The sequence below is a fragment of the Triticum aestivum genome, chromosome 2B, assembly GCF_018294505.1.
Source record: "Triticum aestivum cultivar Chinese Spring chromosome 2B, IWGSC CS RefSeq v2.1, whole genome shotgun sequence".
Classification (NCBI taxonomy): domain Eukaryota; kingdom Viridiplantae; phylum Streptophyta; class Magnoliopsida; order Poales; family Poaceae; genus Triticum; species Triticum aestivum.
Genome location: NC_057798.1, coordinates 382,891,346 through 382,906,487, shown reverse-complemented (window position 1 = coordinate 382,906,487; position 15,142 = coordinate 382,891,346). Strand labels below are relative to the sequence as shown.

At 46.0% G+C, this 15,142-nt stretch overlaps 1 protein-coding gene across 2 annotated transcripts; it reads right to left on the bottom strand.

Annotated features, from left to right (window-relative positions):
- Positions 1–8,048: 8,048 nt before the first annotated feature.
- Positions 8,049–14,633, bottom strand: LOC543188 (DNA-binding protein EMBP-1-like). 2 transcript variants are annotated; one of them, XM_044467949.1, is made up of 9 exons: positions 14,270–14,618; positions 14,072–14,185; positions 13,804–13,949; positions 13,671–13,728; positions 13,513–13,561; positions 13,188–13,432; positions 11,539–11,616; positions 8,635–8,760; positions 8,049–8,517 (listed from the first exon to the last, which is right to left on the bottom strand). In XM_044467949.1, exons 1-9 carry the CDS (start codon positions 14,426–14,428, stop codon positions 8,356–8,358), a joined length of 1,137 nt encoding a protein of 378 aa, XP_044323884.1. In that variant the 5' UTR covers positions 14,429–14,618; the 3' UTR covers positions 8,049–8,355. The 2 variants fall into 2 exon arrangements, 1 of the variants encoding a protein (XP_044323884.1); XR_006420964.1 differs by lacking the exon at positions 8,049–8,517 and adding an exon at positions 10,218–10,397 and having other exon boundaries at positions 8,641–8,760; positions 14,270–14,633.
- Positions 14,634–15,142: the final 509 nt, after the last annotated feature.

The window sequence follows — 15,142 nt, the reverse complement described above, 5'->3', positions numbered from 1 at the left end:
AGCCTTTGGATAATGATGTGTGAAGAAGTATATTAAGTGTCAAACCTGCTAAGCTCAACATCTCTGGATTTGAAGGAACTGATGCAGATTCTTAGATACAGAACATAGAGCAATTCTTTGATGCGTCTAGAACCCCTTTGGAGCAAAGAACTGAAATTGTTGTGTCTTATCTGAAAGGAGAAGCAATGCAGTGGTGGAGAGGGACATGTTTTGTGGTAACTAACATGCCCTGGTACAAGTTTTGCTCCCACCTGACAGAAAGGTTTGCAGTAACTTCTGTATGTGAAAATGTTAAAGCTTTTCACAGCCTTACCCAAACTAGTACTGTGGCCCAGTACATCACTGCCTTTGAGCAAAACATGAACCTCATGAGAAGAGATAATCCTACCGTGCAAGACAGTTACTATATGCACATTTTCATATCAGGGTTGAATCCATGCATTCAGAGCCATCTAGAATGTCACCAACCTGATAATATGCAGAGAGAAATGTGGCTGGCAAGAAGGATAGAGAAATCATGTCCCACCCCCAACAATTACAAGAGCTCCACAACCTATTACAATAGGCAGAGCACTGCTGAGATCAGTAAGACACCAACTCCTCATGTAACACCTGCAGCTACTGTTATACAACAAGCTAGAGGAAAGGGAATTTGCTACAAGTGTAGAGAACCCTTGTTTCCTGGACACAAACAAGTATGCAAAATGTCACATAAAGCTCAGATTCAAGCACTGCAAGAGCAAAATTCAGTAAACCCTGACATCATCTACATAGTTGATGCTGAAGAAGTACAGTCAAATGCGGAAGAAGAACCTCCTGATAACCAAGAGCTCAAAATTTCCATGCATGCAGCTACAGGAGTACCTGAAGATAAAAAGAAACACACTTTTACCTTACAGGTCCAAATTGGAAATACAGTAGGCCTGGCACTAGTGGATAGTGGCAGCACTAGTACCTTCATTTCCACTTCTACTGCATTACACTCTGGATGCCCTGTCACACCAGTGAAACATGTCCAAGTAACTGTAGCAAATGGGGGCAAACTATACAGTGATTTTTCCCTCCACAACATCACTTACAACATCCAAGGAGTGGAACTGGTGTCTGATTTCAGACTGGTGCAGCTCACAGTATGATATCATACTAGGAGCTGACTGGATGTATAAAGACAGCCCTGTCACCTTTGATCTACCTAACATGATGTTGGGATCAGACAAATTAATGGAAAACAGATCACATTCTTGGATGAGAGTTTGCCCACCAGCCCATGCACTCCTATACTACAGGATATGAAGAACATAATGGATAACATGCTCTTTGGAGCTCTGATGTGGATGCAACCAGTGCAGCTGGAAACAATAACTGACACTGGGCAAAAAACTGAAATTGTAAACATCTTAGATAACTTCAAAGATGTTTTTACTCAGCCTACTGGCCTACCTCCATAGAGAGAGTGTGACCACGCAATCAAAATAGAACCTGGAGCTCCAGTCATCAGTCAGAGAGGATACAGATTGCCACATCATCAGAAAAATGCATTGGAAGAAATCATTAAAGATCTCCTTCAAAAAGGGATTATAAGATTAAGTCACAGTCCATATTCATCTCCTGCTATTCTGGTTAATAAAAAGGATTTGACTTGGAGATTATGCATTGACTATAGAAGACTTAATGCACACACAATCAAGAACAAATATCCCAATCCCATGATAGAAGATCTCCTGGATGAACTTAATGGAGCAACCATATTTACCAAGCTGGACCTGAGAAGTGGTTATCATCAAATTAGAATGAAGGAGGGAGATATAGAGAAAACTGCTAGCACACACTGGTCTGTTTGAGTTCCTGGTAATGCCATTTGGAGTTACAAATGGTCCTCCCACTTTTACAGAGCTCATGCGCACTGTTTTAGGGCCTCTGCTGAGACACTGTGTGTTAATTTTCTTTGATGATATCCTCATCTTTGTCAAGACATACAAGGAACACTTGGAACATGTAGCCCTAATGTTGGAAGCACTAAGGAGACATCAACTCTATGCAAAACTCTCTAAGTGCACTTTTGCACAACATAAAGTAGAGTACTTGGGCTATGTGATCACTGACAAGGGAGTTTCCACAGACCCTGCAAAAATAGAAGCTATTGTGAACTGCACACACCTCAGAATGTAACACACCTAAGGAGCTTTTTGGGACTAGCAGGGTACTACAGGAGACTTGTCCAGAATTATGGTCTGATCTGCAAGCCACTGTTTGATGCATTAAAGAAGGAAGGATTTTAGTGGAGTGACAAACAAGTTGCTGCTTTCCAACTACTCAAGGACAAGATGACTTCTGCACCAGTCCTTGCTTTACCTGATTTCTCCTTACCTTTTGTTCTAGAAGTTGATGCTTCGGGATATGGAATTGGAGCTGCGTTAATGCAGAAGGGACAGCCCATTGCATATTTGAGCAAAGCCCTAGGCCCTAAAGCTGCAGGATGGTCTACTTATGATAAAGAGGCTCTAGCAATCATTGAAGCACTTAAGAAGTGGAAGCACTATTTTGCTTCATCTTCCCTCATTATCAGAACTGACCAGCAAAGTTTGAAATACATCCAAGTTCAGAAATTAACATAAGGGGTTTAGCATAAACTCCTCATTAAATTAATGGGGTCCAAATTCACAGTGGAGTACAAGAAAGGAAAGGAGAATAGAGTAGTTGATGCTCTCTCCAGAGTTAAATATGCTTTGAATGCTTTGGGCTCTAGCACTGTAATTCCAACTTGGATCATTGAAGTAGTGAACAGTTACAAGGATGACACTAAGTGTTCTGATTTGATTGCTAAACTAGCAATTGATCCAAATGGCCAGCCTCCCTATACTCTAACCAGTGGAGTCCTCGGATATAAGGAAAAAATCATGATTAAATAACAGTGCACTAAGAAATTCCCAGCTCACTTCTTTTCACAAGTCTAAATTAGGAGGACATTCTCAGATTGAAAATTTTGTTTACTTGCCCTGGAATGAGGAAAGCAGTGCAAACATTTGTGCAATAGTGTCCTGTGTACCAACTGAACAAAGCACAACATGTACACCCTCCTAGCTTGTTGCAACCTCTCCCAGTTCCAGACCTTGCTTGGACTCACATTAGCATGGATTCTGTTGAAGGATTACCTAAATCTGAACACAAAGACATGATATTGGTTTGTTGACAGATTTACCAAGTATGCTCATTTTGTAGCAATGAGACACCCCATCACTGTTAAAACAGTAGCTCAAGCCTTTGCTGATAACATATTCAGGCTCCATGGACAGCCTACTGTTATGGTCACTGATAGAGACAAGATATTTACAAGTCATATCTGGCAACATATGTTCAACAAAATGGGAGTTAAACTACACATGAGCACTTCCTACCACCCTCAATCAGGTGGCCAGACTGAGAGAGTAAATCAATGTCTGGAAAACTACCTAAGATGCATGGCTTTTGCTCATCCCAAGAAGTGGCACACTTGGCTTTCTATGGCTGAATGGTGGTACAACACCACTTTTTATACATCCCTGAAAATGACTCCTTTCCAAGCCCTATATGCCAGACCTCCTCCCCTGATTGTTGAACTAATGTTACCACTAGTGTAAGGAGAGGACCACCAAGCTCTACTGGACAGGGCACAATAGCACAACAGATCAAGGATAATCTGCTCAAAGCACAAGAAAGAATGAAATATTTTGCTGACAAGAAGAGATTTGAAAGACAGCTTATTGTTGGAGATATGGTGTATGTAAAACTGCAACCTTAAAGACACACCAGCTTGAGTATACACAGACACCTAAAACTCCACTCCAAGTATTATGAGCCCTTCAGAGTGATGGAGAAAATTGAAGTTGTTGCTTACAGGCTACTCCTGCCTGATGGCTGCCAACTCCACCCAACCTTTCATGTCAGTCAACTCAAGAAGCACATTGGCCCAGAAGCTGTACCAAATGCCAACTTGCCATTGCTAGATGAACACGGCAACATTCTCATACGGCCAGAAGCGCTGCTCGAGAAGAAACTGATTCCAAGAGTTCAGGGGGACATCAGCATTCTAGTGGTACAATGGTGTATCAAGTGGCTCAACCTACCCGTGGAAAATGCTACCTGGGATGATGCGGTGTTCATTCATAAAAAATTTCCAGATTTCTATCCTTGAGGGCAAGTCTGATCTTCGCCGGGAGGAATTGTCAGGCCTGGGAACTATTGAGGATCATCTGATTCAGCACAATACCATTTCAGTTTGCCTAGGAGCTTGTCAACCATCGATCTTCAATCCAAGGAAGCCTGGAGTCACCTACCACTTCGCTTCAGCGACGCACCCTCAGCCGTAGATCTCCATCTGGATGGTTCCAAGCCTTGTGATCTTACTTTTTAAAAGTTACCGCGTTAGTTGTCCTCGCTGATCTTGTCGCTGTCGACTTTTACTCTCTGTACTCCCTATTTAAACCCTCCACGGCTTGTGGAGAGGCATGGAGTGTGTATCTGGGCTTGGCCCTTGTAGTCGTCGTGTTCCAGTTGGCGAAACCCTAGCTACTTTTCCTCAGATCTGAATGAAACTGCTCTCAAATTCCCCAACAAATTGAGTGTTTCTCTCGGTTCTTGTGAGAATTCGGTGACAGTTCTAGCTAGGTCCTGACACTGACAAAAGCAGCCAGCTGCTCGGGACGGAGCACTCTGCGTGTGGGGATTGCTCGCTCCCGCGAGCGGTCGCTATGCAGTAAACTCCTTTATATACCTTCACAAATTACCTATCAACAAGCCTCGAGAACCAGGAAATAAGGGAACGAAGAAATCAACTCCAGAAATCGAGTGGTTGATGCAAGTTTCAATTAAATCGAGAAAAACTCTAAAGGAGGAGGGACATGCGGATGCTACAAATGGATTTGTGGGCTGCGCTCCTAATTTAGATGGGATGGAGTAATGAACATGGCTGATGGATGGTATGAAGAAGGGACATGCACGACCGCTGATTTGGCTAGCTAGTTAAATGGGATCCTTAGGAATTAAGTCAGCTTTGCATGCACGAACAGCGGCAAAAAAAGAGAAATGGAGCAGGTCGTGCATGCATGCGAGTGAGTGCACACGCGTGAGCTCCGGTGCGAGATCAATTCCGCTCACTAAATTATAGGGCAGTGATCTGCGCCGGTCGACCGGCGCAGGCTTTCGCTGGTCGCATGAATATCGTTCGATTGGAGGACTCGCATCCGTCAGATTAAAACCTCTTCCCCTGCGAGTCAAACTACTTGTAACTTCTTCCCCCTATAGATCTCGTTCTCCTATGCGATGGGCGCCCATACCACCAGCCCCCGCCCGCACCACCAGCACGTAGGTCTCTGGCCACGATCGCGGCATCCTCTTGCATGCGCGCGCCCCATCTCCTCCATTCGCAGTTCCGTTCATCTCCCATTGGAAGCAACTTCTATCCTGAAGGTTGAAGCTTTTTCCTCCGAGGTTGAAGCTTTTCCCCGACGGATGAAGCTTTGTCAATCGAGGTTGGAGCTTTTCCCCGAACGGTTGCAGCATCCGCATCGATCATGCCCGCTCCAATATCCGTCATCGAGGTCGTAGTTCCCCGTCGCCGCACCGCTTCTAGTACTCGGTCACCACGATGGCAGCAAAAACATCACCGGTTGTAGCAAATCCTGGTCGTCGTGGTCACCCCATGTCGCCGCTCGTCGCACCATCGCTCGCTGGTTGTAGCAAATTCGGTCGCCGGTGGTAGCTTTTCCGGTGCCGGTAGCAACAACTTTGCAGCCCGTCGTCGCCGACCACACTTCACCGTCTTCCTAGTTGTAGCAAATCCGGCAGTCGATGGTAGCTTCCCTCGTTGCCCGTTGCAGCAAAAATCATGGTGTTGTCATCGCCGGCCACGCTCCCCTTTGCCTGGTTGTAGCAAAATCCAGGACGGTACAAGCTTCCCCTGCGCTGCTTGTAGCTTCCAGCGGTGCTGGTTGCAGCAAAAGCGCAAAAAGATGTGGCTGAGTATGTCGTTGTCCTATAGAAGAACCATGTGCTCAGTCTGCTGTAGGGTCGCCGGTGGCGGCAACCATGGCCTCGGAGTGCAGCGACACTAGAACGGCTGGAGCGATGGCGTCTAGTGCGATGGGGAAGAAGAATAGGAGAAAATTACGTTTCGCGAGGAAGACAAGCGAGCGGATGGGAGCGTCCATGAATAGATAAGGTCAAGTTGCAGTGCGTGGGCCCCTTCCAGCGCGGGCGTGTGAGGCACACGATTTTTTTTGAACATCAGTACTGACACAAGCGCTCATATACACGCGCATACACTCACCCCTAAGAACGCATACACACACGCCCTACCCCTATGAGCGCCTCCGAAAGACTGAGCCGACATATCATCTTGAAATTTATGAAGTCACCGTAGACGCCTCGTCGTCGACGGGTTGAAATTTATGAAGTCACCGTAGACGCCTCGTCGTCGACGGGAACGTCTCCTCCCACTGAATGTGCATCGCCGGAAATCCTGAAATAAATCCAAGAATAAATGCGAGCACTAGGCTTTGAATCCTGGTGGGCTGGGGATACCACAGTCTCTCTAACCATCCAACCACAGGTTGGTTCGCCTGTGAGGCACACGATTTGAAGGGATCAGATGGCTCGCACAAGACCGGCGCAATACTCGGCCCAGAATTTGAATCCTGGTGGGCTGGGGATACCACAGTCTTTCTAACCATCCAACCACAGGTTGGTTCGCCTGTGAGGCACACGATTTGAAGGGATTAGATGGCTCGCACAGGACCGGCGCAATACTCGGCCGGCACGCCGAGTCTAAACATTTTCTTAAGTTATATTGCTTGACTTTTCCTTATAAAAAATCCTGAAGGGAATTCCCTTTTTCGGCAAATCCGGACAGATTTGCGAGCGTTATTTTTGAATTTCCAAGAAGCTTCAGCGAGGGGCGCGCGTGCATGCGCGTGGGTTGTTGCTGTAAGCCAGTTCATTCATTTCTTTTAAACACAGCTAACCTATTTTTTCAAGAGAAAAAACAAGTGCGTTAATTGGGCAGTGGGCTGGTTCAAATTCCTAGGATAGCCCCAAGAAACTAAAAGGGATGAACCGATGAAGTAGATTTCATTCTAATGGTTTTGTTCAACTTTGATTTATTCATGGATGTGAACGCTTGGTATATATGATGGCAGAGGAGAGAATTTGTAAAAGAACACCCAGTGGCTTCGCCTGGCAGGACAGCATTCACTATCAGCGCAATCAAATCAAACTTTGCAGCGACTCAGAGCGTGATACAGCCACATAAAATACCAACCTTCGGCCGGCAGCTACAAGATGAATGTGGACTACCATTGCAGAAACCTTCGGCTGACAGCTACAAAATGAACGTGGACGCATTTTTTTTTTCAAGATGGGTCGGGAGCAGCAGCAGTGATTCGAAATTGCAAGTAGGGCAGTAGCAGGTGGCTCATGGCTTGTGAATAATGTGTATGATGCTAGCACAGCTGAAATAATAGCTGTGCGAAAAGGTTTGATAATGCTTGAAAATATAGGATGCAACGATGTTATCATGGGAGTCTAATTCACTGGAATTAATTCAAGCTTGCACTGGCGTGAATGAAGTTTTGAGCTTGAAGTTTTGAGCTCGGCTACAGCAATACTTGAAGATTGTTTCCAGCAAGCAACAAGACTAGGTACAGTTAGCTTTCAGCACTGTCCATAGATTGTTTCCAGCAAGCAACAAGATTAGGTACGGTTAGCTTCCAGCACTGTCCTAGTAACGCCAATAGGGTTGCACATAATTTAGCTAGGCATGGTTATGATTCTAAAGTTGTACTCCCTCCGTCCCAAAAAAGTGTCTCAACCTTAATACAAATTTATACTAAATTTAGTACAAAGTTGATACACTTATTTTGAAACAGAGGAAGTAGTTTTTGAGGACGGTGATCGTCCTAGCTTTATTTTTCCACACATCATCTTCAATGTAAATGTTATTTGAAAATAATATATTGCGCCCAAGGGCATTTCCCCTCAAAAAAAAAAGAACTTGTTAGAGGAAGTGCGAGACGTAATGTAAAGGTTATTTGTTACGCATATGATCAGCCGATCAGGCCATCAAATTTGCAGGTTATATGAATCCTCATGAAAAGTTAGCAAACATAAAATTTCTAAGCTCTAGGTACACCAATCAGTTTACACATTCTTCTCGGCGACGAGCCATAAATAATACATGGCTGCGACGGGGCAACTCTACAGGGCTGTGAGAAGTGGACTAAAACATCATCTTTGCTAAAAAGCACACTGAATCGATGATGGGTGTTATGGTTAGATAAAGGAACACCACATCTCATCTCTGTCACTCCCTCGTGGGGTCTCTCACCTAGGGTTAGCCTCCAGTTTGCGGCTGCCACCTACGTACTTCCCGTTGCTGTTATTATTAGCCTTCTTATGAAGCTTACCCTCATCATCGTGCTGCTGCACTTTGGGCGCTGCGATGCTCATGCCCAGTGTGGTTGTGACCGCAGCAGGTTCCTGAGACTGAATCATTTCACCATTCAGAGTTAGAATACCGTCAGGGCAAGTACTACCAAGAATGAAATTGGCATTCCTCATATGTATATATGGCAAAGTATGGGCAGAGTGCCATGTGCTCACCATTAGTCGTGCATTTTGTGCTTCCATATCTTCACAGGCCTTCTTAAGCTGGTCAAGCTCAGTTCTGAGGGCGTTGTTCTCTGTTGTCAGCTCAGCAACCTTCCTGGATAATTCCTCGCACTCTTGCTGATAAAACAGTGGAAAGAATCATGTCAACGCAAAAGGATTACTTATAATTAGGACCTTTTTTGCAAATGTAAGTACTAAGATGCCACCGCAAAGGATTCAAAGGGAATAGTAATTTTATTTCCCAGCAAGTCACTATGTCCAGCTTTGCTTAGTCATGCTATTCATGGCTGTGTGTGATGGCATTCCAGAGGAGAGTAGAAAAAGAGATGGTCAGCACCTTCCCCCATCAACAAAATTTCAAAGGGGATAGATTATGCTTTTATGAAGCTGATTTTCAGAGTTCGAATTATGTTTTACAACAAAATTCCTGGTGTCATCTCTAAATTTCTTCTACTGCGGTTGCATGCACACCTCATCAATGGAAACATGCAAGTAAGAAATCAACAAAAATTTAGCTGCCTGGACCAAATTCTAGAGGTGAAATATATAGCAAATATGCAACTATCACCAATAGTTTTAAGTCCGTTTTACCCTTCTGAGATATTATGAGTGTCAACTCTTCACCCCTAACTTCTCTTTGTCCACTTGGAGCATCTACAACCTGACCCCTCAAACTGCCCTCATTATGTCTGGGCGGACAGGGTCCAAACAGGAGAGCCTCAAACTCCCGCATGTGGGGATGATATGAGGGTGTCTGGACATGTTCTGGCAATCCGCCACGTCGGACGCAGTCCACCCCGGACCACTTTATCTCTTTCTTTATTCATTCTTCTCTCTTTCTCTCCATCCCCGCCAATCATAGGCATTTGACTGGACAATTTGGGCGACATGGCTGCGTGCCCGGACAAATGAGGGTTCAAAAAGGACACGCGCAGACACCATCCGGACGCGTCCGAGTTATAAGGGGTCAAATTATCCCATTCCAGTTGTAGATGCTCTTACCACCCTGAACTTCCCCCTGCGACCGATTTCAGTTACATGATGGCCACGATGTTGAAACCACTCCCAAAACAAACTCAAAGGATGAAGTGCCAAGTGTTGGAAGTTCAGGTGGTTAAGCAACAAACCAAAAAATTCAAGGGGGTAATTGCACATTTGTGGGCCATTTCTTTTACTTGAAGTGCAAAACAACATGAATGTTCAATATTCCGTTCTGCATCTACTCACTCTTCAGTATTCCCCTTACAAAACAGAAAGTGTAGCTTTTATGCAGCTGTCACAACTGGTGTCATCCCTGAAAGGCAATTTTGACGGCAATTGTGACTGAGTTTCAGTACAACAAACATTTCAAAATGTGTGGGAAGGATAGGCAGCCCAGTCAAAAACTGCTATGCCTGCAGTTGTAAGAAAATTGCCTGATTTGATATGTAGTATTCAGCTTATTTTCTAAGTACAAGAAACTAGCATGACCAGAATACAAATTTTATATTAGGCAACCCACATTTATTGAACTACTGGGCTTTGCAATGCATAAGGAATAGCTCGGTGATTCAGGTGATAAAAGTCAAGCCCACCTAGAATCCAAACACTAGCATGTCTGCATGTGCATATCATTACTTGACTGACCCATCAACTGGTGGCTCGTGGTGAACTGTGACCATTCAACTGCAACAAGGCAGCATCTGGTGAGGAGGCGAGATCATGCCAAATCCTTCCTGTGGCCTCCAACAGCAAGATGGCGCACTAAATCCCTCCTGCCAGTAATATGGCAGCATCCAGTTGAGAAGGTAGTTTTTTTGCAGGTTCCTCATCTAACTCCCTAATCCACTGTTATATTTAACTTGACAATTAACTAAAATGATGAATGCATGATGCATATCCATCCTCTTTGTGGTTTTGTATGCTTCCTCCGTAGAGGTGAATACCAAACCTAAAAAAAGGGGGGCCTGTTACATATGCTACTTCTACTCTACTGAATTTTGAACGCGGTATGCTGAAACCGATTTTAGAAAATACACAATAAAGCTAAATCATGCTCCCTCAGTTCCATAATGTAGTGCATACAGATATTTTTAAAACTCAAGCTTTACAAAGATCAACCAAGTTAATCGAAAGAACTATTTATATTTACAGTATCAAATATATACAATATGAATATGCGTCTCGATGTATCTAATAGTGTCAAAACTGATATTATATTTCAGGATAGAGGGAATATTTGATATTCTAGATGTAGATATTTTTCTCTATAAACTTGGTCAAACTTTTTATAGTTTAACTTAGTATTAAGTGTTTTGTGGAACGGAGGGAGTATTATGACATGCACTAGTACACTGCAGGTTAAAACAACCATCAGAGACGTCGAACAGTGATAATTTTAGGACAAATGCTAAGCAATGAAATTCACTTGGCAGGCACAAGAGATTCAGAAGAGAGGTACATAGTGGATCTGGAACTTTCTTAAGCCATTTGCTGAATAGAGAGATGGCAGATATAACACAGATCAAAAACATAGCTAAAGGATAATAGACAAAAGATAAGGTTAGCATACTACTAATCTCCTATCCGACAAACTAATTGCTCCCTATCTCTTCTGCATGCTACTGCAGGCATGTGTGACTGCTGCTGCCGAAGAGTTATCACACTGTGCAACTGCTCATGTTTTCAATATGCTTAACAATACCAACAGTAGGGAAACCTGGGTACAGTAATTTTTGGCATAAAACTGCAGTATCATAGTTTAAGTCTCCAAGTTCCTTTCACGGTAAAAATAAGTGTTTTCCAGGTTCATCACTAGTACCAGCATAATTGATACAAGTTAAGAAATGAAAAGAAGCAGCAGCATTTATTGTTCACATGCATTTTTGCAATGAGGTGTAATATTTCCATTACTACCTGCTTGCGTAACCTTGATCTCCTCGCAGACTCCCTATTAGATTGTTTTCGCCTCTCCCTCTTAATTTCACGCTCATCCTGCCAAAATAGGAATGATTAAGAGCAGTAGAATCAGATAAGTAATACAGAAACATGGGGGGGGGGGGGGGGATCTATGAGACCAGGTCTCACAGGCCAGCACGTGAGATCCGCCCCGATGGATGACACGTGGCATTCACAATCTTAAAGAGCTACTCCCACTTTGCCCATTAATTTCCAAAATCCTGAATGCAATTCCTACACTTGAACAGGTACATATACGTACACAAGTACACAGTGATTTAGGATTTGCTTGTTCTCCCTCTCGTTGATGACGGCCAAGCAAAAGGACCTCGTCGCCTGCGGCCGCTCGGAACGACACATTGACAACTACTCGTCCATGGTCGTGCCGAATGATCTCGTCACCAGCATCCGCGCGAGATGACCATGTGGAGACTTCCTGTCAGTGCCCACGCTGGAAGACCTCGCCGCCGGCGTTGCTGGCTGGGCGGACTTTATGTTCGTCGTAGTCACGCGCCAAGACGCTGATGCCTGCGCGGACACCTCGTCGACGGCGGCTACGCTGGAAGACTACTCCTTGTTGATGGTGGTCACGCACCAACACGTCCTCGCCGAGGGCGGGACTAACTCCTCAATGCCGCCGGGTGTCAAGACGTATGCAGCTGCTCGTCATCAACACATTCCTTTCCTGCTTCAAGCGCGGCGATGTGTTGGTGCATGGCCACCATATGTTCTTCTTGGCTTTGGAGTTGTATAACCTTCATAGTTAGTAGATTAATTACTTTCAAGTTTCAGTATGAGCTATCTGAAGATTGGTGTAACCAGTGAACTACTGTACTCGCTCAACCAGCCTAGCTTTGCATGGATCACTCACCGGGAGTGGAAGAGTCCTAGACGAACATGGCGTATTAATTAGCTGAATTAGCTGACACTAGAACCACCGGCCGGGAGTTCGCCGTCTTGGACGAGTGCGGCGTCACATAGCAGCTGGATGCATCTTGTCGCACGGTTACCACTACACGTCTACCGGCGGCGAGGTCTTTCGGTACAGCCATGGATGATAAGTCAGCATAGGATCGTGCCACACGACCACCGGCAATGAGATCCTTTGGAGCGACCATGGCTAGGAGTCGTGGTAGCATGAAGCCACGCGGCCGCTAGCGACGAGGTGGTTCGGCGTGGCCATCGACGACAAGTCTTGGTTGCGTAGTACCGTGCAGCAGCCGGCGACGAGGTCATCCGGCGCCACCATGCACGAGAGCAGCATGTGAGCCCTAGCTCATGGGGTGCGAGTTGTAGGTATCCCATACAACACTTTAGGATACGTATGCGTGATTGGAGTCGGGAATGGGTAATTAGGCAAAGTGGGATTACATGTGCTTTGGGATTGGCATCGTGACGTGTCATCCATCGGGAGAGGTCTCACGTGCTGGCCCGGCCCGTGAGACCTGGTCTCATAGAATTTTATTCCCAGAAACATGGTCTTTAAACATGTATTGTAAGACAAAAGCCATTCACGCCGTCACTTTCGAGGCATTCCAAAACAGGCACACATCGAAAAATCACTTTCTGGATGCTGTCATAAAAATTAGAAGGAAAAAAATCCATACCAGCTGACCAACACCATCACATCGGGCAAGGGCCAACCCAGGATTTGCTTCCCCCTGCACTGGGATCACAGCTAAGGATTGAGAAGCACTCCAAAGATCAATCCCTATGTTCAGATTTGGCGTGGCATTGGGAAGTGCTGCCCGCCCAGGCGCAGAAACTGGAAGCTTCGAGGCAGACCTCCCCTTCAACTGATACGGTGACTCGACAGCAGCATATGGAACAGCAGCAGCTTGAGACGGTTCACCTGGCAAATACCAATGTAATTATTCAATCTTCTAAAGGAACAACAAAGCTACCACATAGTTGAGCATTCTGATGACCCACCTTCCGCTGAGGTATTACCAGATTTCCTCTTCTTAGGTGCAGACGAATCCTGAAGAGAGCCAATATAAAGCACATAATAAAGTCATAAACATAGTAATTGCAAAAGAAAACAAGCAACTTTAAAATGCTCCCTTGCGTCACAGTAAGTTCTTCTGTACCTTTTGGTCAGTGTCATAATCTCTCGTGTCTGAGGACTCGTCGCTGCCGCTGTCACAGCTGCACAAGAAAATTTAAATCCTAAATTAAAAAAAAACTACATTAACAGATAAGTGAGGGAAAAGAAAAAAGTACCTCTGCGAAGCGTCGTCGCCAGAGGGCGCAGCAGAACTGCCCTTCTCAGAAGACAGGCCACCGCCCTTAGCCTTGCCCTTCCCTTCTGCCACAACTGGCGCAGCGGCGGCGGCAGCAACAGCTTCAGCAGTCGGGTAAGGAACACCCTGCGCAGAGGCAACGATTTCACCACCAAAAATCCCGCCAAATCCAAGTCCAATTCCCCCGATTGAGCACGAAACTGACTAGAAACGTTTATATCCAACCAAACGGAGACTCGTGCACTCACCGCGGCCATGGACGCGTGGGCGTAGTACGCCATCGCGGCCCCCGGGTGGTACATGGGGAACGGCACCGGCGCGCCGTACGATGTCCCTGAGGCCGCCGCCGCCGCCATCAGGTGCTGAATCAGAGGAAAAGCAAAAACCTAGTCAGAACACCCGGCCTTTCCCCTCCTCGTCCGGCCCAAAATTGGGCAATCTCGTACCTGCGCGGGCCAGGCGGCGTAGGGATGCCCCCCGGAGGCGTAGAACGCCTGCATCGAGGCGGCCCACTCTGCGTGGGACTGCGGCGCGGCGGTGGCCACAGCCACGGCGGCCGCGGGAGGCTCGGGCGGCTTGGGCTGCTCATCGGAGGAGGACGCCATGCGCGCTCGCGGGAGAGATCTAGGGTGTTTCTGCACCTCCCCTGCACGAGGAGGAAGGAAGCGGCGGAGGTGGTGGGTATAGCGAGCCACCGGCGGTGGAGCTACCTGGGCGGTGTGGGGAAGCAGCAGCCGAGCAGGAGGGGCGAGCAGTGGGAGAGCAAAAAGGCTAGGGTTTGGTGTCCTCTTACTGCGTGTACACCTCCCGGTACACATAGCAATACCTACAAAACGTGGCACGCGAGGATTGGCTGTCAGTGGAGGTGTGGCCCGCCAGAACGTAAAAGGGAATGACACGTCGAGCTTCTTTGGTCCTGGAGTCCATATGTCGGCTTCCTTAAATGCAAATCGGTGTGTGCGGTGAGAGGCGCCAAGCGAATAGAGTGACGCCGGTACCGGTGTAACGACAAATAGCCCGTTTGATATGAGGCTGATCGTAATGGTAGTATTATAGGTAGTACTAGCACAAATACTCATGCGTTGCAACAGGGGACATTGTTATCTGGCTCATGTGTCCACTTGTTTCAATGTGTCCGCCCTATTGTCCTCTTTCTTTCCTGGAGAGATCCTCTAGTACCCCAGACAACGAGCTTCTTCGGGACTCATTGTGTTCTTCTGACGTTATCATACTCATCCTACCCTTATTGAATTTTCAAGCCGACTTAGTGGATCAGTAGCTGGTAAATTCAAGACGTATATAAATTGATGGTTTTGGTT

Coding starts and splice junctions, on each gene's coding strand:
- LOC543188 (XM_044467949.1), bottom strand. CDS start 14,428: ATGGCGTCCTCCTCCGATGAGCAGCCCAAGCCGCCCGAGCCTCCCGCG. Junction 13,562..13,670: donor ATTATGACACTGACCAAAAG/GTACAGAAGAAC, acceptor GGCTCTCTTCAG/GATTCGTCTGCACCTAAGAA. Junction 8,518..8,634: donor CACAAAATGCACGACTAATG/GTGAGCACATGG, acceptor GAAATGATTCAG/TCTCAGGAACCTGCTGCGGT.